A 26,817-nucleotide genomic window follows, 5' to 3' on the forward strand; every position below is an offset into this window, starting at 1 on the left:
GTGACTTGTCAACCTCGTCTGGTTGTAATTGTTCAGCCAATATTGAGCCCCATTAGATACCAGTGTCAATAGCCACTAGACCCGCCCTCTGGTTGGAGTTTCTTTATTATCACCCCCCCCCCCCTTTTCCTCTTACCCTCCCCAGTTCACCACCTCCCTCTACCCGTCTCTATCTATGATTTTTTTTTTTTTTTATTTAAACACCGAAAGAAATCCTTCTTTGCGCTCCTTCGTGGGCACCGTGTGAAGAGGCGGGCGACTGTCACAGAGATGGCCAGATACACGGGAGTCGTGAAGCAGACGGCGGCCAATGGTTGGACAGATCTGCAAACAAAACGAGCGCGCGACGAGGGGGGGGGGGTTGAGGAAGAGGGACAGACATAATGGGCCAAAAGACGCGGAGCTGGAGATTCACGACATGTAGGCGGGGCCCTGAGAATATGTGACACTAGGAGGTGTCCAGATTTGTCTCTTCAATTGAATTGACTTTTTTTTTGTTTTGTTTTGTTGTTCAATGAATTTATTTCAACTCCAACTTTTAACATTTTCATCTGTGTTGCCAGGTTGTCAGATGTTTTCATTTGGCGACCGGTTCTGACTCCTGTATTTGAGAATTAATATTAAAGGAAATAGCGCTGACCTGTTTCTTTAAAGCGTTTTATAACTGGTGTCTAGGTTTATAGTTAGAAATGATTACGTTTATCAATATGAAGTGACTCATTCGAGGGAGAGTACATCTTTTGGAAACGAAAGAATAGTTTTTGTTTTGGGGATATACTATTTAAATTCAAAGTATTTAACACCACAACTTAAATGATAAAAAAAAAATTAAGAAGTCGATAATAGCATCGTTTTTAAGTCCATTTGGTCCTTTTAAAAAGTTATAAAAGACGTTTAAGAAAAACGCTTTAGAGGAATTCTGACAGAATCTGATGAGTGAAGATAGCCTGTCGAGGATTAGAGAAAACTTCTTGGAAATCGGCATAATCATATTGAGAAGTCTTTAGAGGAGTTAAAGACAGTCTCCTTAGGACTGGAATACGGATTTTTTTATTCTTAGTCGTGCTTTTCTATGATTATTACATATAACTAGAAAATTAACTAGATATAACAGTGACTACAGATATTATGTTCTAGTGTGATTATTTTAGAATTAGGCGATGTGTTTGGATAGAAGCTGAACGGGTCTCCTTGAGTGCTAGATTTACTTGACATTTCCTTGCTGACATTACCAAGCTAGACAGCAGAAGGTCAGGTCTAACCATGTCGTCGTCTGATGAGGAGAAATGTCGCAATGACGGACAGTTGAACGTGCAACAAGGTGGTCTGGACAGTTCCGGTGCTTTATTCCTGAGGGCGTCCGATAGGTACCCTAGAACCCCAAAATGTGCCCGGTGCCGAAATCACGGGGTCGTCTCTGCGCTGAAAGGGCACAAGCGCTACTGCAGGTGGAGGGACTGCGTCTGCGCCAAGTGCACGCTGATCGCGGAGAGACAGAGGGTGATGGCGGCCCAGGTGGCGCTGAGGAGGCAGCAGGCGCAGGAGGAGAACGAGGCCAGGGAGCTGGGGCTGCTTTACGGGCCCAACGGCCTCCTCCAGATGAACCCCGAAACCGTGGACTTCTTTCCCGAAGCCAAGAGCTTTCTTCAACAACAACAGCAAAGCTCGGGACTCGGCGGTAACGCTGGAGAAAGCAAGGGGGACACGGCTGCGGCTGGACACATACAAAACCCACAGCTAGCAAACAGCGGCTCGATGGGCAGACTAAGAGAAGCTTCCCGATCTCCACCTAGCCGACCACTCTCCAGTGATGCATCTCATAACCATGGTAAGCCTTTGGATGTTTCTAGACACATTTAGTAATGAAACAATATCAGTGACTGTGTATGAATCGTATCTTTCTGTAGTCTTTAAAGTATATATATCTCAAGTCTCAGACGTAACGTTAATTGCCAAATTATTCGTTTTGTTTAACGACACTCTTAGCTCATTTCATTCTTTGATATCAATAATTTTTTTATTCGCATGTCCATAAACCATATTTATATCTTAATCTGAATATAAAAAGAAACGCGTAGTGAACAGCATTTGTTGCCTTCGTTGGTAGGATTACATAATAAAATAAATAAAAAGGGATGAGTAATCATTTACTTCGAGCAGGCCTTCGTGCCACTATTTTACCTCACCGTTCCATTAGTTTATCTGCAGTATGTACCAAAAATGTTGTTTTGGAACAGAAACTGAAGGATGAAATTCATCCCAAGATAGGAAACCGTGAAATTGTTGGATTTGGTCTCAATGGGTTAGCCACATATGTTGACAGGTGTGAATTTCCCTGTCCAGCCATTAGATTCAAGGAGGATACACCAGAAGTTCTTAAACTCAGGGAAAAAGAAAAGGGTGATTGGAAGAACCTGACACTGGAAGAAAAGAAAGCTTTATACAGAGCCAGCTTCTGTCAAACATTCAGTGAAATTAATGCCCCTACAGGAGAATGGAAGATGTTTCTTTCTGTTATTCTACTAAGTCTTGCAGCAACTGGATGGATTATGTTGTTTGTTAAAAAATTTGTATACCCACCACCACCCAAAAACTTAACAAGAGAGTGGCAAGAAAAAATGTTACAGAAAATGTTAGATGAAGAACAAGGCCGCATCATGGGCATCTCATCCAAATGGGATTATGAAAAGTTGGAATGGAAAAAATAAATTATTACCTATGACGGTATAATTAGACAATAATTTAGACAAAAGCCATTTTGTTTCATTTTTCCGGATGGGCATAAAAAAAATTTATGTATGGTCTTCAACTGTGGTTTATGCATTGACAAAGAAGTACGGTAATTGGGTGTTAATTTTCTATAGACAGTACACTTTTTTTTTATGCTTATCTTGCTGATGGTTATGTCTCACAATTGAAATAAATTTGTATTGAATTATTAAAAAAAAAAAAAAAAAAAAAAAAAAAAAAAAAGCAAGCAGCTTTAGATACCCAAGGTGTTAATATTTATATTAATATTTATTTGATCTAATTCTATTTACTTCATTTTGCTAGCCGCATGTTATAAGCGAGAGACGCTATGCATTGCTGGATTATATACTCCCGACAGAAGACTTCATGAGCCCGCTATGCTACTAAAATTTACGCTTCGTTGCTCATGAAGCACCTAAAATTCGACGCGATTGAAGATGTTCAAAGAAAAAGATGCAAATTCATAAATTTTGGTGCAACCGAATAATGGAATAGCTGATGAACTATGTTTTATAAATGTCATATATTATTATTATTTAGCACTTCTTAGTACTGCAGATTCAAACTTTCTATACTCTTTCGTTGTTAGAATTCACATTGCTGGGATTTCAATTAGGCGTCCTTGACATTCAGTAGCTGATTGTCAAAATCTCCAGTAGTGCTTAAAACGAAAAAGTGACAATTATATCCATGTAACAACACACTATATCCATGTAACAACACACTATATCCATGTAACAACACACTATATCCAAGTAACAACACACTATATCCAAGTAACAACATACTATATTCATGTAAAAACACACCATTTCAATGTAACAACACACTCTATCCATGTAACGACACACTATATCCATGTAACGACACACTATATCCATGTTACAACACACTATATACATATTGTTAACACATTCTAACAATTTTAGGTAGACATAGAAAAGTATCAAATACCTCCCTACAATCTTTACGCATTTTAAGACCAACCCAGAATGGATTAAAGCACTATTTAGGCCACACTAGTTCTAGATTAGTTTCTTAATAAAAGTAACAAAAATATTCCTTTAACAGCTTGCGATCTATGTAAAGGTCATTTATTTCTATTGTCGAAAGTTAACGAGGGTGTCATGTGGCCAGCACAACGACCAACCGCCTTTACTTTTCATTAGCTAATGCCAGGAACCCATTAGAATTGGGTGAACGCAGTGGCGTTCTCGAAATCCCGAAACTTAAAACCTCAACCTTCTCCAGGCGCTGTTGACGGTCGTTGACCTGTAGCACCAAACTGCTGGTAAACAACTAAACCACTGTAGACGTATTATATCTTAACTTAATAAAACTTGAAATAACCTGAAAAACGTTTTTTAAACAGCATTTTTGCATCTATTATTTTATTACAAAAAAAAAAAAAAAAAAAAAAAAAAAATTTAATTTGAGATGAAATAACTGTAATAGACTTTTGTCATAATATTAAATTGTATTTTAAACAAAATCCCCCCCCCCCCAAAAAAAAAAACAAAAAAAAACGTCTTTTCACTCTGGCATTCTGGAGTCGTCTGTTGTACCTAAGACCGCCGATGACAATGCCATTTACCTTGCATCATTCACACTGCATAGCTACCAACCAATCGCTTACTTCTTCTCATCATCACCATAGATACTCACACACACCATAACACCAAGACTTAACCCCCCCCCCCCCCTTGCCTCCCCAGTTCGGATGCCAGGCGCTTTACCACTCGATTACTATGCCTCTAAGCTTCTTTTAAGCACATTGTTTAGTTTTTGTAAATTTTCGAGTAGAAACAATTTAAAAAAAAAGTTACTGCAACAATCGGCAATGGGTTAATTGCGACACATAATTCGTGGAGATGTATAGATCTATGCAGCAGCCATGTTTGCAGTGCTGACTTTTAGCTTTATTACTTCGGAACTTGTAATCGTTGGCCGAAGGTCAACGAGGCCATCACAATGACCAAAACATTACTTTTCCCAACTAATGTTACGTATCCTATAGAGTTGAGGAGGCGCGGTGGCTGAGTGGTAAGGCGCTTGACTTCCGGGGTTCGAATCCAGGGATCTTAAATTCTGGGATCTCGGGCGGCGCTGAGTCCACCCAGCTCTAATGGGTTGGGGAAAAGTAAAGGCGGTTGGTCTTTGTGTGGGCCACTTGACACCCTCGTTAACCGTTGGCCACAGAATCCTATGAACTTTACATCATCTGTCCTATAGACCGCAAGGTCTGAAAGGGGTACTACTACTTACTAAAGAGTTATCTTTCCGTGGATTCATAGAGTCCTTCACTAGTCCACAGAGAATCAAACTCGAGACACTCACAATTAACAATCTGCTCTGTTAATGGGTTTTTGTAGATCTTTAAGAGCCATGCTTGGTCGCTAAATAATCTAAGTTTGCCTTCGAAATCTTACAGTTTATCTGGCATGATTCCCTGTTTCTGATGGTTAACGAGGATGTCATGTAGCCAGCACAATGACCACACTTTGCTTTTCCCAACTAATGTTAGGTACCCAAGAGCGTTTGGTCGATGTAATTTATCTCCTGTTTCTGATGGTCAGGTGAACGACATATTGAAATTACATTTTATAAATATATTTTTTTTAAAGTATTTTTCATACTTAATCATAAAAAAATTTAATTGTAAGTTGAGAAATATAAAAAGAGCATGATCCAAAACAGGTCACCATACTTAAGAATAAAGTACCACTACGATAATACGTAGTCCTATAAAACGTACTTGACTATATAAATATATATAAATATTATCTGCAACAGTTTCCGAGAAAGATGTTCATTCTCCCCCCCCCCCCAATTTACATAATGAGAAGACAATTAAACGACTTAGCTTACTTGTTAGAACTATTTCTATGGCCTGAATGCGTCGAACTGTTTTGCTGTCGTAAGAGTTTTGTTGTATGTTCTTCAAACTCAAGGCTTGTAAGCCTGACTGAAAAAAAACGCTGTCTGGATGAGGTCCAAGTCAATGTCAATATTAAACACCGATTGAACAAACCGTTCTGTCTGGAAGAGGTCCAAGCCAATGCCCATACTAAACACTGCCATTTCCCATGTGTCGGACACTCCGGGCGCACGTGGCCGAATGCCGAACACACCGGGAACCCCCTCTATTTTCATATAGTTAACCAAGCTAACCGTGGAGGACTCGCCATTGATGACACGGTCCCTTAAGGAACGCGCCTGGATTATCGACAAGGTCGTGGAAGCTTTCTTACAACTCTGTACTGTGCAATGGGAAAGCTCTTGCACTTCCGTAGACACTCACGCGGGAGTCTTCAGTTGCTACCAATTTAGCCTAATCGCTTCCATAAGCGAAATATTTGGCTTACAACATGATAACCCTTTTTCTTGGATGCATTTTTTGGCACGACTTGAGAGAGAGAGAGAGAGAGAGAGAGAGAGAGAGAGCAGAGCACGAGAGAAGGAGAAAGACCCCTGTTTGAATTTTAAAAGAATTGGTTTTGAGGTAACTCTTGAGTTTTGAAACAAGTAATGCAGTACCGACAAAATAACAGAAAATCTGCTAAACACAAGGCAAAGGAAAATCCTCAAAAAAATGTTTTCGGTGCCATACATGAGGAAACGGAATGGAGGATTCGAACCAACCAAGAACTATACCAACTTTATGAAGACCATCCATAGTATCGGAAATACAAAGGAACACATTTCGTTGGGCAGGTCACCTCGAAAGAATATCAGAGAACAGAGGAGCAAAGATTGTTCACTGGCAAAAACCAAAAGGCAGGCGACCCAAAAGGCAGACCAGGACTTCGGTGGCTTGACGACGTGCGGGCAGATCTACAACAGCTAAGAATCCGGGGGGAGGACATGGAGCTCAGGGTGGATCAGAATGGAGAGATGTTCTAGAGCCAGGGACCTCCATGGATTGTAGTGCCACTGGGATGGATGAAAAGTAGCACCTACCTGTTGATACTTAATGTAGCACCGAACTGTTGATACGTAATGTAGCACCGAACTGTTGATATGTAATGTAGCACCGAACTGTTGATACGTAATGTAGCACCGAACTGTTGATACGTAATGTAGCACCGAACTGTTGATACGTAATGTAGCACCAAACTGTTGATACGTAATGTAGCATCAAAAAAAAAACACAAATGTTGAAAGCTGAAATTTAAGCACAATGCAGTATGTCTGGTGAGCTAAGCTGTAACGGCGTTGCGTTATTAACGCGAATGTCGTGGGTTCTATCCCCGTACAACCATTTGTTCAATCAAATGAAATGGGAAATTGAAAATGCGTGACGAAATTTTGTTTTATGTTAAATAGGTCACCAGGATCATAAAGTGGGAATTCAATATTATTTTAAAAAAATCATTATTTCTTTGATGGCTGAGATGTCTCGGGTTCGAATCTCGGTGTAGACTGGGAATTCTTGAACATTTTGTGAGCGCCTGAGTCCCACCTAATACTAAAACATTGTGCTGGTCACTTGACACCGTCATTAAGCCGTCGGCCATAGAAAAAAAGATGAGCTCTATATCATCTGCTCTATAAATCGTAAGGTCTAAATGGGGCACCTTTATTTATTTTTTTCTTTTTTAGTCTATGTGAAGCCCCCCAAACAATAAACATCAACAGTTTGAGGCTACATTACGCGTCATTAACGCTTGTTCGAACGCTGCGATTTTAACACACACCCGAAGAACTAAATTACAAATTAGCACCTTTTTTTTTTTCCACATTTCGTATTTCTTTATTTTTTTTTTGTTTCTCACGATACAACAGCTTTACGCTTGAAATTAAATTAACACTAATCGAATTCGGCCTGTATGTCTCCGCAAGCCGAGCTTCAATTAGCTACAACGCAGCAACAACAAAAGATAGATAAATGAAAATATAACAAGAAAACAATGAATTGAGTTGTTTAATCTTGCTGTGTACGTTAGGAGACTAACGGGGGATTTAAAAAAACAAACTTAATAAGTAGCTTGGCAGACTTGTTAATTGTATCCCGTTCAATTAGGAGGTAACGCAGACCTAGATGGTTAATATGCAGGGTAGAAAATAATGTAGGTACATAAGAGAGTATTACAGTTTTGATAGACCTGCGTAATGTAGCATCGAACTGTTGATACGTAATGTAGCACCGAACTGTTGATACGTAATGTAGCACCAAACTGTTGATACTTAATGTAGCATCGAACTGTTGATACGTAATGTAGCACCAAACTGTTGATACGTAATGTAGCACCAAACTGTTGATACGTAATGTAGCACCAAACTGTTGATGCGTAATGTAGCACCAAACTGTTGATACGTAATGTAGCATCAAACTGTTGATACGTAATGTAGCACCAAACTGTTGATACGTAATGTAGCACCAAACTGTTGATGCGTAATGTAGCACCAAACTGTTGATGCGTAATGTAGCACCAAACTGTTGATACGTAATGTAGCACCGAACTGTTGATACTTAATGTAGCATCGAACTGTTGATACGTAATGTAGCATCAAACTGTTGATACGTAATGTAGCATCAAACTGTTGATACGTAATGTAGCATCAAACTGTTGATACGTAATGTAGCACCAAACTGTTGATACTTAATGTAGCATCGAACTGTTGATACGTAATGTAGCATCAAACTGTTGATACGTAATGTAGCATCAAACTGTTGATACGTAATGTAGCACCAAACTGTTGATACGTAATATAGCATCAAACTGTTGATACGTAATGTAGCATCAAACTGTTGATACGTAATGTAGCATCAAACTGTTGATACGTAATGTAGCATCAAACTGTTGATACGTAATGTAGCATCAAACTGTTGATACGTAATGTAGCACCAAACTGTTGATACGTAATGTAGCATCAAACTGTTGATACGTAATGTAGCATCAAACTGTTGATACGTAATGTAGCATCAAACTGTTGATACGTAATGTAGCATCAAACTGTTGATGCGTTATGTTGCACCAAACTGTTGATACGTAATGTAGCATCGAACTGTTGATACGTAATGTAGCATCAAACTGTTGATACGTAATGTAGCATCAAACTGTTGATACGTAATGTAGCATCAAACTGTTGATACGTAATGTAGCATCAAACTGTTGATACGTAATGTAGCATAGAACTGTTGATACGTAATGTAGCACCGAATTGTTGATACGTAATGTAGCATCAAACTGTTGATACGTAATGTAGCATCAAACTGTTGATACGTAATGTAGCATCAAACTGTTGATGCGTTATGTTGCACCAAACTGTTGATACGTAATGTAGCATCAAACTGTTGATACGTAATGTAGCACCAAACTGTTGATACGTAATGTAGCACCGAACTGTTGATACGTAATGTAGCATCGAACTGTTGATACGTAATGTAGCATCAAACTGTTGATACGTAATGTAGCATCAAACTGTTGATGCGTTATGTTGCACCAAACTGTTGATACGTAATGTAGCATCGAACTGTTGATACGTAATGTAGCACCAAACTGTTGATACATAATGTAGCACCGAACTGTTGATACGTAATGTAGCATCGAACTGTTGATACGTAATGTAGCATCGAACTGTTGATACGTAATGTAGCACCAAACTGTTGATACATAATGTAGCACCGAACTGTTGATACGTAATGTAGCATCGAACTGTTGATACGTAATGTAGCACCAAACTGTTGATACGTGATGTAGCATCGAACTGTTAATACGTTATGTTGCACGAAACTGTTGATACGTAATGTAGCACCAAACTGTTGATACATAATGTAGCACCGAACTGTTGATACGTAATGTAGCACCAAACTGTTGATACGTGATGTAGCATCGAACTGTTAATACGTAATGTAGCACCAAACTGTTGATACGTAATGTTGCACCAAACTGTTGATACGTAATGTAGCATCAAACTGTTGATACGTAATGTAGCATCAAACTGTTGATACATAATGTAGCATCAAACTGTTGATACGTAATGTAGCATCAAACTGTTGATGCGTTATGTTGCACCAAACTGTTGATACGTAATGTAGCATCGAACTGTTGATACGTAATGTAGCATCAAACTGTTGATACGTAATGTAGCATCAAACTGTTGATACGTAATGTAGCATCAAACTGTTGATACGTAATGTAGCATCAAACTGTTGATACGTAATGAAGCATCGAACTGTTGATACGTAATGTAGCACCGAACTGTTGATACGTAATGTAGCATCAAACTGTTGATACGTAATGTAGCATCAAACTGTTGATACGTAATGTAGCATCAAACTGTTGATGCGTTATGTTGCACCAAACTGTTGATACGTAATGTAGCATCAAACTGTTGATACGTAATGTAGCACCAAACTGTTGATACGTAATGTAGCACCGAACTGTTGATACGTAATGTAGCATCGAACTGTTGATACGTAATGTAGCACCAAACTGTTGATACGTAATGTAGCACCAAACTGTTGATACGTAATGTTGCACCAAACTGTTGATACGTTATGTTGCACCAAACTGTTAATACGTTATGTTGCACCAAACTGTTAATACGTTATGTTGCACCAAACTGTTAATACGTAATGTAGCACCAAACTGTTAATACGTTATGTTGCACCAAACTGTTAATACGTAATGTAGCACCAAACTGTTGATACGTTATGTTGCACCAAACTGTTGATACGTAATGTAGCACCAAACTGTTAATACGTTATGTTGCACCAAACTGTTAATACGTAATGTAGCACCAAACTGTTGATACGTTATGTAGCTGAAAGTCTTTTCTCTCTCTCTCTCTCTCACTCTCTATGACAAAACAAAAAAGATGTTGCATTACACAATGCACACACACAAAAATGTACTAATAGATTTATATCGACTTCAAAACCAAACCCTACCATGAGATTGTGTAGTCATACGGAATCAACGATCAAATATTAATAGTAGCAGTCTAAAATTAACTAATTCATACATCATTGATCTCATCGGAATAACCATCACTTAATATCTACTACAGTTATACAAAATTGTACTTTACCTCAGCAAAAAAAAAAAAAAAAAAAAAAAAAAAAAAAGCAAAATATTAAAATACTAAAAAGAAAAATCAACAAACAAAACTTATATAAGAGGAAGAGCTCCACATTTACAACTTTGTATCTTAATAATGTAGAAAATATTTCCCTTTTCGATATCAAACAAAATAAATAATCGCCAATAATTAAATGAATAACTGGTTAATTTTTTTAGTTGCTTCATGTTTTTTTAGGCGCAACCAATAATTGTTTAGAGTTTCAACTTGATCTGAGAATGGGATTGGAAAAATAACCGTGTTCAAACTTTGTTTTACCAGACAGACAGACAGACAAAGTAAGTTGATATAAACTTTGTAAAAGCTACAGGGTTTATAAATAATGATCATTATACTAGACTATTTATACTTTAAGCCTACTGTACTAAACTGTACTTTATGTGTGTGTGTGTGAGTGTGGAAAGGCGTATATGTGCGCCCATGTGTGTACAAATGGGAGTATGATCGTAAAAGTGACATGCTTAGGATTTAAAAAAAAAAAAAGGAAGAAAAAGAAATTAAATACAATAACTTGTAGTGTGCAGGATGAGTTAAGAAACAAAACAAAGCAAAAAAAAACTGAACTCCAAGTGTAAAATAAGAATTAAATGTCTAAATCTCGCTCGACATATTTTCATTGGAAGATGACCTTTTTACTGTATCTAATATATAAAGCAAACTGTAAGTCTCACGTGTGTATGTATATATGTATTTATGTATTTATATATGTATGTTCTGAATAGAAATCAAAACCATTTGACAAATCCTGATAAAACTTGGCATAAATGTTCCTTAGAAACTAGCGGTGAATCTATGACATGTTAAGAGTAGCCGTACCAGAAGCTGAAGACCCGTATAATAATAATTTGAAAAAAACTAAATTCTATTGAAGAAAGAAACCTTTTGATGAATCGGGTAAACCAAGTTTCACAGTATTTTATATTACCTTTGAATTATGTCGGCTAAACGGGTAAATCCCATTTTTATAGTCAACTTTCATTTTCGTGTGAAACTGGAAAATTGTTAATAGCACATCTCTCCATGCTTGACATAGATCTACATTCGATGCGCATGATCAGTAATACACAAACTAAGGCCCGCGGGTCATATCCGGCTAGTATATGATAAAGGGGAAACAAAGCTAAAAAAAAATTAAAAATAAATATAAAAAAGAAAGAAAAAAAAAGTGACGAAGATACGAAGGGGAGGGGGCTAAAATGTTTTGTTTTGAGACACCAAGTACAAAGAGACAGAGACACCTGTGTCTCAGCCTGCTGTACATGTTGATTTGTGTCTACAACCTGCAGCATCCATATGCCTAAGTTCAAATATTTGCATAAATTTAAAAAAAAAGTTTTATTCAGAAAAAAAAGTGGCAATGGTTAAAATTCGATGGGGAATTGGGGATACTAAATGTGTATCTCACCCCAGAGCCGGCCTTAGATAATTGGAAGCCCTAAACGAAATGAATTTGGTTGCCCCTAGTTAGATAGACTAATATACAAAATAACGCAATTTATTTAAGCCTAGAGTTCTCCAACAGTAGCATTGAGGACAAGTTTGGTTAGTTCTTCTCTAAAGAGTCCTGTGTGAGACCGCCACTGATCGGAGGCCCAAGGCGGCTGCTAGTTTGCCCATGCCTAAGGCCGCCCCCCCCCCTCTTCCCCTAGATCCACCTATGATACTATGCAAAAAGACCTGCCTGCGGGTGAGAAAAACAAACTCCCCGCAGGAGATCAAAGTGGGATCTAACCAATCAAAAGACCGCGAAACCTAATCACGCTTTTGCGCGGACATCCGGCAAGTTGCGGAAACACGTGTCAAGCTAATTGTGAAACCAATTTTCACATTTTAAAAAACAACAATGAAAAACAATAACAACAAAAACAAGCCAAAATCGCGTTTGTTTTGTTTTGTTTGTTTGTTCTTGTTGTTTCTAGTGACATTTCCAAATATAATTTAAAAAAATGATTACAAAGAGATATTATTTAAAAAATTTTGAGCACAATTTTGCGTTGTAGAATCCATCCATTCGAGACTTCTTCTTCCGCCCACGGTCAAAGTATCTTTACATCTTACGCACTCGGAAACTCGGAAATCGCGTAGAAAATTTTATTACACCGAAAGGATTTTAGGCAAGAGCTTGATATGCAAGACAAGTAGCGATTGGTGACGGCTGATAAGGTTCAGATGGAGCGATATAGATGAAGAGTCGTGATTGGCTAAAGCAGATAATATGTTTCTGCAGGTTGTGTGTGTATTGATGCACTTTGTCTGTAGTATCGCCTCTTTCAGAACTGTGGTTTGTGGATGAGGGAGACTATTGTTTCTTTGTCCGTTGTACTTTTTTTTGTTTTTTTCACCCGATCTTTGAAAATGATCATTCAACAATAACACTTTTGGGGCGGTAATTGCGTTGCCGGTCTGATTGATTGTCGTGGGAAGACGAGATTCTTAGTGCCTACATTTGTCAGTGTTTATGTTGTCTGTCTGAGAGTTATACAATTTCAGAGCAGAAATAAAAGAGATAAAAGAAAAAAAAAAGATTTTATGGGTATTAAAAATTAATAATTATCGCAGTGATAATTATTGATGCATGTTCATGTGTTATACGCTTCGAACTGTCGCCACGTTACTCCTGATTATAAAAGCTTCATATCTGTTGATTTGTAGTTTGAAAGCTTCAAATCTGTTAGTTCTGAGTTTGAAAGCTTCAAATCTGTTGGCCCTTAGTTTGAAAGCTTCAAATCTGTTAGTTCTGAGTTTGAAAGCTTCAAATCTGTTGGCCCTTAGTTTGAAAGCTTCAAATCTGTTAGTTCTGAGTTTGAAATCTATCTAAATAGCTGAACACTGCCTTTTGCGGCAAAAGTTGGGCAAGATAACTTTTTAGTGTTCAAAAATGTAATTAAATACACTGGTAAAAAAAAGATTAAAATAAACTGTGTATATTTATTGATCAGAATACGAATGCTGGGAAAAACCCAGGTAACCTTATTTCCAAGAGGGAATGGCCCAGGGATTATGTTGGTTTAGTATGTACACCGATTAGATAAACAAAACTGCTTCAGTTGTTATCGTTACTTCATCCTGTTGGCGAGGCTCGTTTGTCGTTGATGGAAGGTGTCCCCCAAAACTCGGGGATAAGCCGCAGAAAATTACGAATGGTGATGAAGGGGGCTTCAAATAAATCCACCCCACCCCCCCCCAGCAACTCTTTCCCTTCTGGCGGTTCCAAGTTCACACTATATGCCGAACACCAAACTTCCGTGAATGGATGCACTGTGACCTCTCCCCCGCACACCCCCTGCCGCCTGTGAGATGGAAATTTGCAAGTCTTTAGATGTATTCTTCCGCGCTGAGTCACAAGCTTCTTGATACCACGGCCTTCTTACTCCCTTTTGTGTAAATTATCTTTCCACTGTAGGTGCGTTTCTAAAACTCGAAAGGAAACTGGATAATGAAATGAAAATATGTTGACAATGAGGCAACCGCGGCGGTAAGGTTCCCCTGGCTAATTGACTTTGAACTGTATCTCTGAGAGAGTGAGGAGGAATGGTGGCGGGGATGGGGGAGGGGGAAACAAAACACTTATAGAATAGTGTTTCATCTTGCTACGGTTATACATCTTCCACTGTTTGTTCGCCATTCAAAACTCTAAATCCTTTTCACCGGCGCCCCTAATCCACTATTATGTTCACATCTGCATGGGAGAAGAACTAACAAATCTTTTGATAAATAAGACTAGCCTCTAACCTCTCAGGGACGTCCAGATTGAAACTATTCAAATAGTGTCACTGAAGTGTTAAGCTAGCAAATATTTTGTTTTCCCTGAACTAAAATAATAAATATATGTATACATCCATATCTAAGAGAGAGAGGGGACGCCCACCCACGAGCTAACCGCCACATTGACCGAGAAAGCTTTCGTTTGAAATACGATAATTTAATATCTATCTTTCAAGCTCATGGTTTTCCTCGGCTGTCCTTCTGAGATGAACTCCGACTGGAGACAGAAATGGAGGACTGCTCCTCGCGCACTTCCGTCTTCCTTGTAAGCTCTGTAAAGGATGTTATACTTGGGCGCCTATAGGTATTAAAAAGTAAAGTTTCCTCTTTCAGACTTTGCGATCTATAGGGCAGGTGATGTAGAGGTCATCTGTTTCTGTGGCTAACGGTTAACAGGGGTGTCATGTAGCCAGCACAACGACCAACCGCCTTTTACAGCGCAAAATTTCTTCCAGAATTCCTATTACTACTACTTCACCCACTCCTTGAATTTGCTAGATTTTTTTTATTAATTTTTTTTTTGTCGAAAAACTCACATGTACCAGAATAGCTCTGGACTTTCTCGCTTAGAACGTATTCGGGGATGTGTGTGAAATATGTGCTGGGTATCTTTCAGAGATCTTGACTTTGATTCGATGAGCGATACAAATCATTATAATGTTCGTTATAGCATGCATGTACTAGTACATATGCGTTTTTATCCCCAGACCCACTGTCCGTGGTTGTAGCTTATTGGGGATTTTTTTCCAAAAATTATATCCACTCTGTCTGTCTGTCTGGTAAAAAGTGTGTACTCTTTATTTCTCCCACACTCATTCTCGGATCAAGTTGAGACTTTACCTATTTATTTATTGTACCTGACAAGACACGAATCAATCAAAACATTAATGCATTATTTTTTTTATTGTTGGTGATTAATTATTTTATTGGATATCCTATATATTGATTGAATCCACTTATAACTTCTTGACACGTCTTTTTCTGCCACTTTCCATTCTCGGGTCAAGTTGAAAATTTGCATAATTATACATTGTCAATAACAAAACACGAATTAATCCAAAAATTAATCAATTAGTTAATTATTTAGTACTAAGTAATTCAATTTGTTTTATCTAGCAGAAGGGAAGCTAAGCTCTGTAATTTTCAGATAAATGGTAGTAATTGGCGGTTATTTCCCTTCAAATAAACTTTGGTTTTAAAAAGTATTCTTTTTTCTATTGCTTATTAATGATACCTTTAATATTATTTAATTTCTTCTATTTTTATAATAAATATATCTTTAAATGGGTCCAAGTATGATACATAGTTTTATTTGGTGAACAGTTAGTTAAACTAAGACCTATATAGCAAAAGTTAAACTAAGACATATTTAGCAACGTTAAACCATAGCATATATAAGAAAGTTAACCAAGACATCCGGCAAAGTTAAACAAAGCCATATTTAATAAAGTTAAACTAAAACATATTTAACCTAAATACACTCTAGAAAGTTAAACTAAGACATTTAGTATAGTTAAACAAGGAAATATGTAACAAAGATAAGTGAACGTTTTTATCGTAATTTTAATTATTTCCATTTTTTTAAATTTGGTTCTTTTGGCTGACGAGTTTAGCGACCATAGTACTATAGCAATGAATTTCTCTACATAGGAAACTTTTAATTATAAATGTAGTTATATCACAACTCCATTGTAGCTACATCAATATCTTATACACAACACAAAGGACAACAAAACAAAGTGACAAAGATCTCTGAAGACGCTGTCGTCATAATTGAATGTTCCGCAATCTGTGCTTCACCGGAGACAAAAGTGTTTGATTTATGTATTGTAGAACGAATGCTGTGAAGTCCAACTGCTATTTTTTTCCAGGAAAATTGATTACATTAACATTGTTATACTCAACACTGAGGACAACAAACAGTGCGATGAAGACTTGAATTCGCTGTCGTTCTGAGTATATATAAACTCAACTTCATCGGCCGGGGTCAAGGGTTACTTAGTCACTAATGTCGACAGTTCGTTGCCTATTGTTGCATAGATCATGATCATATACACTGTTCATTATAATATACCCGCCGCAGCTCATCAGTTATACATTTATCTTCGCAAATACTTGTGGAGCGGCAATGAGCTATTGGCCTTTGTTGCCCACAGGTTACGACGTTTCAGGTCTGTGTGCAGGCCTTCTATGATGATTGGTCTTAATACTACACGACCACGCAGTCATCTGTTTTGAATGAAACTATTCTTTCAGTCTGATATATTCATTGTTTTCTTTGAGTCCAGTACTGGCTTGTGCAGCTACACTTGAATGTTCTATAAACATTTGAGAATAAAGGCGAACGATAAGGGAACATTCGGATATTAAAGTAACACAAAAAAAATCACGTTTTTTTTTTTACCAACGTTCACCCACTCTCCCCGATTGTAACAAATCGTAACAAAATTCAACCCCCCTTAATATAGTAACATAACAAAATGCTTCAAATTTTACAAAAGACTTATTTATTAATGATGGCTCACAGTATATACAAATTTCATCATGGCATCTATAGAAATGAAGGGAAATGTATCGACTTCTATAAGCGCTACGATTCAGTTTTTGAAAACCCAAACTATCCCTTTCCAAACGTTTCTTAAGTAATTTGATGAATCGATGGGGCACCACAGACGATCTGTTCACCGTCTTTTTCCATTCCCCTGCATCATAAGCTTAACACATGGATACTCAGTGTACCCAATTATCTACTTTTTTTTTTTTTAGAAGGAACGTCTGTAATTTATAAGATTAATAACTTGCACATCTTGCATATATTATCATGCGTTAATCTGTTTGTGGTTTGAGATCAACTGCTTTATTTTTGGTGATGAAAATGATGTAGGGTTGCTGAAATTGAAGAGAGGAAAACGGATAATTACCAACAACTGAGCAAGTATTCGAGTGAGATGTTTTTTTAAACCCTCATAGGGACGGGTGTTTAGCTTGTAAATGTATATATTTTCTTGCGTGTAAAATTTTTTTTTCCTCTTACCAAATCTTGTGATATCCCTTCCACCTCTCTCAGCCCCCCTCCCAACCTGCTGAAACAGAGAAGCTTTAATCTCTTGTCATCCGTTCCTGTTATTAACAGCGGGATACATCTTCACGCTTGCCTGTGACCAGGCAGTAGGACACTAATAGAGTCTCTTTTCTTGGTTGTTTTAGAGAGAGAATACAAAAGGAAAGGAGTGGATTCTCTTTTGTATCACAGCTGACTTGATTCGGTAACAGTTACTTTGTTACATTGTAGCGCCTAACTGCCCCTCTCTCCCCTTTCCACCATCCCCATTCGTTTCGCCCCTCTAAACGCCATGCTCAAAGCGACCTATTCAGGGTAGAACTCTTGCTTCAGTAGTGGTTGCTATCGTTGACATGACGAGGACAATGACGAGGTTACAAATACAGGGGCGTCTTCTTCGTCCTCTCTCTCTCTCTCTCTCTCTCTCTCTCTCTCTCTCTCTCTCTCACTCTCTTTCTCTCACACTCTTTCTCTCTCATATCAAATCGCAGTTAAACGATGCTCCTATTCTACTTCTTGTACTTCCCCCTCTCTCTCCCAATCTCTCTCTCTCTCTCTCTCTCTTCATATCAAAGAGCAGTAAAACTATGTAAACGGCAGCGGTTGTTAAGCCAATAATTCTGATTATTTTCCATTCATGTAAAATTTGTATTGCTCCAAAATTATTACACACCTATGTGCAACTAATGAAAAAATAGAAATAACTAAATAAAAAAAAGTAAGTACCCTTTTCAGACCGATCTAAAGGTCATCTGTTTTTTGTGGTCGACAGTGTGTCATGTGACCAAATGCTTTTACTTTTCCTCACTAATGTCAAGTATCCATTAGAGCTGGTTAAACTCAAAGGCGCCCTAAAGTCTCGAAAACTTAACGAGAAAAAAATTATTACGTATCACCACATATCACGCTTTTTTTTAACGCCCCCCCTTCCCTCTTATAACAAATCGTAACAAAACTCACCGCCCCCCCCCCGACCCTCGTAGAGTAACATACCATGAAAATTTGAATTTTACAAAAGACATATTTGTTAATCATCATTCTCTTAAGTTACATTTTTCACAATGGTATCTGTAGAAATAGCGGGAAATGTTTTCGACTTCTACCAGGCTTCAATGACCTATTCAAGATCCCCCCCTCCCCATAGAGTACATATCATCGGGCGGCCGCGGAAAAACTCGTCGGAAAACACGTGGTGTTTTAAAAAAAAATGGGGGGGGGGTATTTTTTCTTTAATATTTTTTTTTTTTTTTAAATCCGCGTGTGATGACTTTCAAATCATTATTCAGCAACAACCATCCACTTCAAGTAACAAACTCGTAGAGCTCTATTCAATACCAATCTCCAAGCACTTGATTCACTACTAAGTTTTCTGTCTCACAACCTACACTAACAGCCCGCCAACAGGCTTGGACGTTCAACGGTTGTTCTGCAGACCTGACCTCACGTTGACCCCGCTAGCCATATTTTAACTAGGAATATTCATAGGTTCGGGAAAAAATGTCTTGTTGCTGTTTTATTTCTTTTTCTCTTTTTTTTTTATTTGGGCCCACAGTGGGGGGGGGGGGATGCGTCAAATACCCTAGCTACGCCACTGCTACTGACTTACTGACATATTACTAATTCTCCCACTAGCCATGGACGAAAAATACGAATATTTAATAAGTTACTATTTCTGTGTAAATCTATAACAACTAAACTCCTTTCACGATCAAAACCGTAGCGGTTCAATTTACCGAAAACGATTTTTTATTTGTAATTATATCCCAAACTTCTAAGTAGTCCGTCATATTTTAAAAATTACAAATGTATACTTTCCTCAAGTTTTTGTTAGGTATTTCCACTGATTTCTCAGTCGGTAGAGTGCTAGACTCTACATCACAACTGTGGTTCAAATCTTTAATTTCACGATAATTGTTTTTTGTTTTTGCATAATTTAAAATTATCAATTCGATCTACAAGTTGAAACAGAATTTAAAACCTCGATCCTAAGATACGTTTGAACACTTGATTAGATGTAGGCTACATATACTAAAATGCACCGGCCAAACGGAGGTTGTCGAAATGCTGACAGTAGGTACGGCCAAAGTACTATGTGAGCATTTGCGGAGTGTAATAAGAAAAACAACAACAACGGGCGTAGCCGGTGGGTAATGCTATTTATTGATAAATATCAAGTTATGCCTTGAGTTAAAATGGATAATCATTTCTGACTGATGAAAAATCAGAAAACTTACGAAAATGGATGAAAAAACTGATTCAGGCTCCCAGTTCTCTCCTGGTACACTTCAAAACACTCGAAAATAGTCTTTCCTTTTTTAAACTGGATTGCTGCCTGGTCGAGTGGCATGCGCTCTGAGATGCCCTTTCGATGGTCCCGGCCTTGAACCGCTACCATTCCCTCCGTCCTGTGGAAGGTTTGGGGTAAAATTTCCCTTTCAGACTTATCGATCTCTAGGGCAGACGATGTTAAGGTCATCTGACTCTTTGGCCTACGTTTAACGAGCAGGGCGCCATCTGGCCTGCATAGCTTTCCCCAACTTATGTCAAGTACATATTAGAGCTGGGTGGATTCAAGGGCGGACTAGAAATCCCGAAATTCGAAATTACCAGTCTTAAGTCCTAAGATTCGAACCCAGGATCCCAAGCTCGGAAACCAAGTGCTTAGCCACTCAACCACAGCGCCCCCAAGGCTTTAGGTAAATAGTAATAATCTTCAATTACAGAAGGAACAGCAGAAACATTTTAAAAGAAAACAAACTTCCCATCAAGCTGTAGCATTTGTTATTTAAAATTTTGAAGGGAATAATATCAAATATTAGTAAGTTTTTATAAACAATAGTAGGTGAAAGTTGGCTTTGAATTTGATAGCCACCGTAAGAATACATTCTATTTGTCGAGGAGCAATATCTGTGATGAATTTGATAGCTAAAAGTATGTAGACTGCATTATGAAAGTCCACACAACATATCTGTTTTTCCATTCATTAACCGTACCGATATTTCTACATAGATTTTGGTTATTTCACTGAAAAAATAACTTGTTTTTCTAAAGGAAACCTCAGAATTTGCGCTATTCATAGGAATCCTTGGGCCTTAGGCCTCTTTTTTGGGCTATTCTTTTTATTATAAGTTCTCTTGTTTCACAAATATTTAAGAATAAAGAGCTACTATTAAACTTTGAAAAAATAACTATTAGAAGTTACACAAAACCAATTTGTCGTAATAAAGAACTTAGAATACGGAAATGTATAAGTAGCAGATTAGTATTATAATCTTGGTTTGAAAACAATCCCATATTAACAATTTTCCATAACAAGATTAGCCAATCAATAACGTTGTTTCGCAGTCTCTGTGCTTGTATTGACATCCTAAAAAGGGAAAGCTGCTTGCCAAACGGCTTATACAAATCTAATTCTATAACTATCAATAGTTCCCCTTTAAGACCTAGCAGTCTATATTGGACAGATGATGTAAAGGTCATATGTTTCTGTGGTCAACGGTAAACGAGGGTGTCATACGGCCAGCACAAGGACCAACCGCCTTTACTTTTCCCCAACTCATGTCAGGTACCCATTAGATATGGGTGAACTCAGAGGCGCTCGAAGATCCCGAAATAAAAAAATAAAAATCAAAGTCTTCATCGAGATTCGAACCCTGGACCTCCGGTTCGGATGTCAACCGCTTAACTGCTCAGCCACCCTATAAATATCTATAGTTTATAATAATTAGCCGTTCAATGAAAGACGAAATGCTTTGACGCTTCAATAAGTGGCGCCGATATCTTGCATTCACATTATTTCATCGCTATTTTGTTTTATTACAAAGCTTATAACAACTCACTGTCTGTCTGTCTGTGTGTCTGACCAATAGTTTGTACACGTGATTTCCCCAACACTCAATCTGGTATCAAACTGAAATTTTGCACTATTATTTCTTTTGCCTGACAACACAAGAATCAATAAAAAAAAAATTATGAACCAATTATTTATATAACTATCGGTAATAAATTACTTTGTTTTGTATCTCAAATAATGGAAATATATAGTACTTGACTTGAGTGTGGTATATGCTGAATTAGTCCCTTTTATATTAAGCTGTCTGTGAGGCTTAGTGAGCACAAACATGAAATAGAAACAATAGGTAACTATACTATTTTCCATGTTCATAGACTCTTCGCTAGCAGAGTGGTTACCGCGTTGGCTTGAGATGCTTGAGAAGGTTTTAGCCCACTAGTATGAATTCAGATCGTTTCCCTTTTTTTTTTTTAAATACATTTAAAAAGCGATCACCAATATTTCCCGTTCTTTCTCCCCTCCCCCCCCCACCTTTCCAACGGGTGCAGACAAATGATAGGATCATAGCGTATTGAGAACGCTAAAAGCATGCTAAACAAAAACAATTGGTAAAAAAATATTTCTAATCGCACAGATTTATTATTATTATATTAATATTGTTATAGATCTATTATAAATTTAATTACACGACAAATCAAAATTAATTGATACACATTAATAAAGCTTTTTTGTTTTTGTTTTTTACGAATTTTTTTCTTCTTTTGCTTGTTTATATTAAAGAGAGAGTCCGATTTTCAAGAAGTTTTGTAAGTTCCTGATTTTCAAGAAGTTTTGTAAGTTCCTGATTTTCAAGAAGTTTTGTAAGTTCCTGATTTTCAAGAAGTTTTGTAAGTTCCTGATTTTAAAACAATTTGGTGAATTCCAGATTTTAAAGCAGTTTGGTAAATTCCTGATTTTAAAGCAGTTTGGTAAATTCCTGATTTTAAAGCAGTTCCATAAATTCTTGATTTTGAAGCAGTTTGGTAAATTCCTGATTTTAAAGCAGTTTGATAAGTTCCTGATTTTAAAGCAGTTTGGTAAATTCCTGATTTTAAAGCAGTTTGGTAAATTCCTGTATTTAAAGCAGTTTGGTAAATTCTGCTGACAACGCAGGTAGAAGTAGAAACATCTCGATGTTTTCAAACATTATTTAGAGCGACAAGCGTGGTGTAGAAAAAAAAAAACAGCTTTTTGTTTGACCCAATTCATTAGCGCCAACAAAGCGAGACAAGGTATTCACACGGCCCAAGCCGATGTAATCTCTGGCACATTTTATGGAGTCTGCAGCTTAGTAGGGGACAATAAAAGTGCCTTCTCCGGATCACGTGACTTTATCCGTGAAGATAGAAGACTGGCACTTAGTTGCAAGGTTGAGCTGGGAACTTCGCTACGTTAAGTTGGGTGTTTCGTTAAGGTTGATTTGGGTGTTTTTTTTTCATTGTAGAGTTGGGTGTTTTGTTAAGTTGATTTGGGTGTTTTTTCATTGTAGAGTTGGTTGTTTTGTTAAGTTGATTTGGGTGTTTTTTTCATTGTAGAGTTGGGTGTTTTGTTACGTTGATTTGAGTGTTTTTTCATTGTAGAGTTGGGTGTTTTGTTACGTTGATTTGAGTGTTTTTTTCATTGTAGAGTTGGGTGTTTTGCCAAGGTGAGTCGGATGGTTTTGCTATATTGAATTGGGTTTTTTGCTAAGTTGATTTGAGTGTTTCTTTCATTATCTCAGTCGGTAGAGTGTTAGACTGTACATCACATGATCAGTTGTTCAAACCTCTAATCGCACGATGTTTTCATTATTTATTCAAGATACATTTTTGAAATAATTTTTTTTTAGCATAATTTAAAATAAGTAATTCGATCTACATAAAAGTTGAAACAGAATTTATAACCTCGATCCTAAGATAAGTTTTAACCCTTTCTCTCCTAACTGACGATAGGCCTGCCAACGTTGATTTGACCCCATTAAATTAAATTAAATTTTGGTTTTATAAACTTTAATTGATGTTATATTAGCAGAGCATGAATTTTTAATATTATTATTATATACTTAATATATACTTAATATATATACTTAATATAACATTTCCTGATTACATAAAAAAGTTAGCCTATTTAAGTTTAATCATAACAGGCTAGTGAAACACAAATGAGTAAAATGAATAATTCAATCGGAACGTCAAAAATAATTACGGAGAGAAAGAGTTAACAGTAGGATTCTTTCACCTTCACCTATCCCTAAGTCTGTCGAACCGTTGGGGCACCACCCATGATCTGTTGGCCGTCTTTCTACAGTCTTCCGTCATGATTAGAATCTCTTTCAACGACAGGCATTTTGTGATGCGGTCTTAGCATGTGGTATTTATGTTCCTTTTTAGTTCTCCATTCAGACCTTGTGGTCTATAAGGCAGAGGATGTAAAGGTCATCTGTTTCTGTGGCCTACGGCTAACGAGGGTGTCATGGGGCCAGCACAGCGACCAACCGCCTTTACTTTTCTCCAACTAATGTCAAGCATTAAAGCTGGGTGGACTCAGAGGCGCCCTAAAGATCCCGAAATTAAACATCCCAGTCTTCACCAGGATTTGAACCTGTTATCCCCGATCAGAAGCCAAGCGCTGCACCACTCAGCCACCGCGCCCCCTGGGATCGTTAACACCAAAAAAAAAATAATAATTAATCAGCGCCGGTTCTAATTATTCGGATTGTGTAGAACATTATTGATTGACTCATTTACGGATACTCATTAAATAAACATTCTTGTCTTCTAAGTTCATAATTTTTCCAGACATTTTTCAGTCATTCGATTTAATGCGCGAATATAAATAAATAAATACATAAATACATAAATAAATAAATTAATTAATATAGCTTTTATATAGCGCTACTTTCATACTTTCAAACAGATAGATCCGGAGCGCCTATATCTTGGCCAGCCTGTATTATGTACTAAATCCCAGCTTGATATAAATTATTGATTTGCTTGACCTGTGCTTGTTAAACTCTTTTCAAGTATATACTACCTTTTGACTACGAACAAAAGTGTATACTTATAGTAGCCCTTGTTATTTAAAAGAAGAGTGATCCTTAAAGGATTACGGGCACGACATGGCCTAAATTGTGCCGATGTGCCTAAACTCAAAACTCAAACAACTCGAAAAAAAAGTTGATACAGTATTAAGCAACATCTTTTTTTTTTTTTTTTCATTGCGCAAATGTCAAGTAAGAGTCTATTATGTCTGTCCCATCTTAAGGATAAAGATTTTTTTTTATCTGCCAATCTTTCCGACCGCTTCGACATGTGAAATTTATGGACACGGAAGCGAAAGCTCTGACATGATTGAAACATCTATCAATTAAATCATGATTTTAAAAGGGGAAATAAAAAATTCTTTTAACAAAAAAAAATCTTCTCGCGCTTGAAATATTTCAATAACAAAATCGGAATATGAAGCCTGAATGAATGAAGACCATTCCGCATGAGTCTCTGATACGGCACGACGCTGGTGTAACTCGGAAAGCGGATGCCAGAGATACAACATGGCCGAGCCTTCATTAGGGTCAACACAGTGTCATTCTGAGACAGGTGATCGCCCCCTTTTCTTTTTCCCACTCTCCTATCTTTGTAGTCCCTCGGCGAGATTCAAGGTCCGATAATCCGGCAGTGAAATATTGTGCAGCAACATTGTATTAATTGGTCTGTCAGTGGGGAGACTGCGAGCACGTTCTACACACAATTAGTTGCTCATTTGTCTCCCCCTCCCCCATTTCCCGCCCTTTTTTGTACAATTTATGGGGGCGGGGAGGGGGGAGGAAGCTATCAGAAGATGGGCATATCTGATATGTCTCATGTACTTCAAGCGCTCAGAATTATTTATCATGAATACATAACTATTTTACTCAGATCTGTCTTTGAATATTTTAGGAACTGTTTTTTTTTTTTTTTTTTTTTTGTTAATTTGTTTTGTTTTTCTAAAAAGAAGTTTCGAGACTCACGTAGTGAAAGAAAGAAACTTGCATGTTATTACGTGTGGTAGTCTGTGTGTGTGTGTGTCTGTATTTGTGTGTCTATATGTCAGTGTGTGTGTATATTTGTGTGTGTGTGTGTGTTTCGCAGATACATTTTCAACAATTTGCTCTAGCTTAGGGAATCGATTATTTTATCTTGTCGTAAAACACTAAGTCTACGTGTGTGTGTGTGTGTGTGTGTTTAAATGTGCGTGTGTGTATTAGGGATCTATGTGTGTGTGTTTAAATGTGCGTGTGTGTATAAGGGATCTATGTGTGTGTGTGTGTGTGTTTTAGATGTACGTGTGTGTATAGGGGACCTGTGTGTGTGTATGTGTGTGTTTAGATAGGCCCCTATATGTTTACAAGAGCTCTGTTAGGTTTTATTTACTTTCAAATTAAACCCTACTAGTTATAGTGAAATAATTAGAGTGGACTGGTTAGAGTGGACTGGTTAGAGTGAACTGGTTATAGTGAACTAGTTAGAGTGTTATGGTGAACCTAATCAGCTGACATCTGGCAGAAAGCTCAACACACTGACATGAATAACCGTGGGATTGTGTGTGTGTGTGTGAGTGTATGTTGTTTCTTGTTTTGACATTGTGACTAGTGTACTTGCTACATAGGTCAGTCAATACATGTAACGAGTTGAAAGGTTAAGCTCTGACTGTGAACCAAACATTCGATTTCGATCATACGTAGATCGAATTCTGCTGGAAGCTGTAATATTTGACCAATCGCCAAAGAAGGCCTAACCACTGACCTGCTACGCCCTAATCCGTGGGCAATGCAGACCAGTGTCTCGGTACCGCGTCACAGGTCTGTACGATGTTGCAACGAGTTATTGGTCTCCAGTTATTGGCCCACAGGTTGCGACGTCGCAGGTCAGTGTTGAGGCCTACTATAACGATTAATTTGTTATGTTCATAAACTGGCTTGGTCACTCGGTCAGTTCAAATGTGACATCGGTACGAGCGTGTTTGTGATTTAATAAGTTTCACACCAGAATGCATCTTTTGATGTACTTCTTCTTCCGCGGTGCCAATGCGTTTTTAAAAAAAAAAAAAAGCTGAAAAGAGAAGAAAACCAAAATATAGCCAGATATTTTCAAGAAATCCAAAATAAATTGTAATCGTATTAGAAAACCAAAATTATCAAGTTCTAGTGGAATATACCCAACTTAGGAATCACTGCTTACAGTGCCTCTATGTCATCATATCAACATATAATTTGTGCCAGTTACAATGAGAGCTTAGAAAGTCTTAGCTTAATTAAAATGTTTTCAATTATATGATATTACTTCAATGAATATTTTTTTAATAT

At 37.5% G+C, this 26,817-nt stretch overlaps 2 protein-coding genes across 2 annotated transcripts in view; both read left to right on the forward strand.

The window, feature by feature from the left end:
• The first annotated feature begins 537 nt into the window (after nt 1-537).
• The window catches only part of LOC106073718 (doublesex- and mab-3-related transcription factor A2-like), a 28,842-nt gene continuing 2,562 nt past the window's right edge, over nt 538-26,817 (forward strand). The window contains exon 1 of the mRNA XM_013234350.2: nt 538-1,828. Within this exon, the coding sequence (XP_013089804.2) occupies nt 1,264-1,828 (565 nt within the window). The 5' untranslated portion in view covers nt 538-1,263. The remainder of the gene's footprint in view (nt 1,829-26,817) is intronic.
• On the forward strand, nt 2,111-2,973 carry LOC106060018 (cytochrome c oxidase subunit 4 isoform 1, mitochondrial-like). Its single transcript, XM_013217741.2, has one exon. The coding sequence runs from the start codon at nt 2,136-2,138 to the stop codon at nt 2,706-2,708; it is 573 nt and encodes a 190-aa protein (XP_013073195.2). The 5' UTR covers nt 2,111-2,135; the 3' UTR covers nt 2,709-2,973.

This window comes from Biomphalaria glabrata, chromosome 5, assembly GCF_947242115.1.
Source record: "Biomphalaria glabrata chromosome 5, xgBioGlab47.1, whole genome shotgun sequence".
NCBI classification, from domain to species: domain Eukaryota; kingdom Metazoa; phylum Mollusca; class Gastropoda; family Planorbidae; genus Biomphalaria; species Biomphalaria glabrata.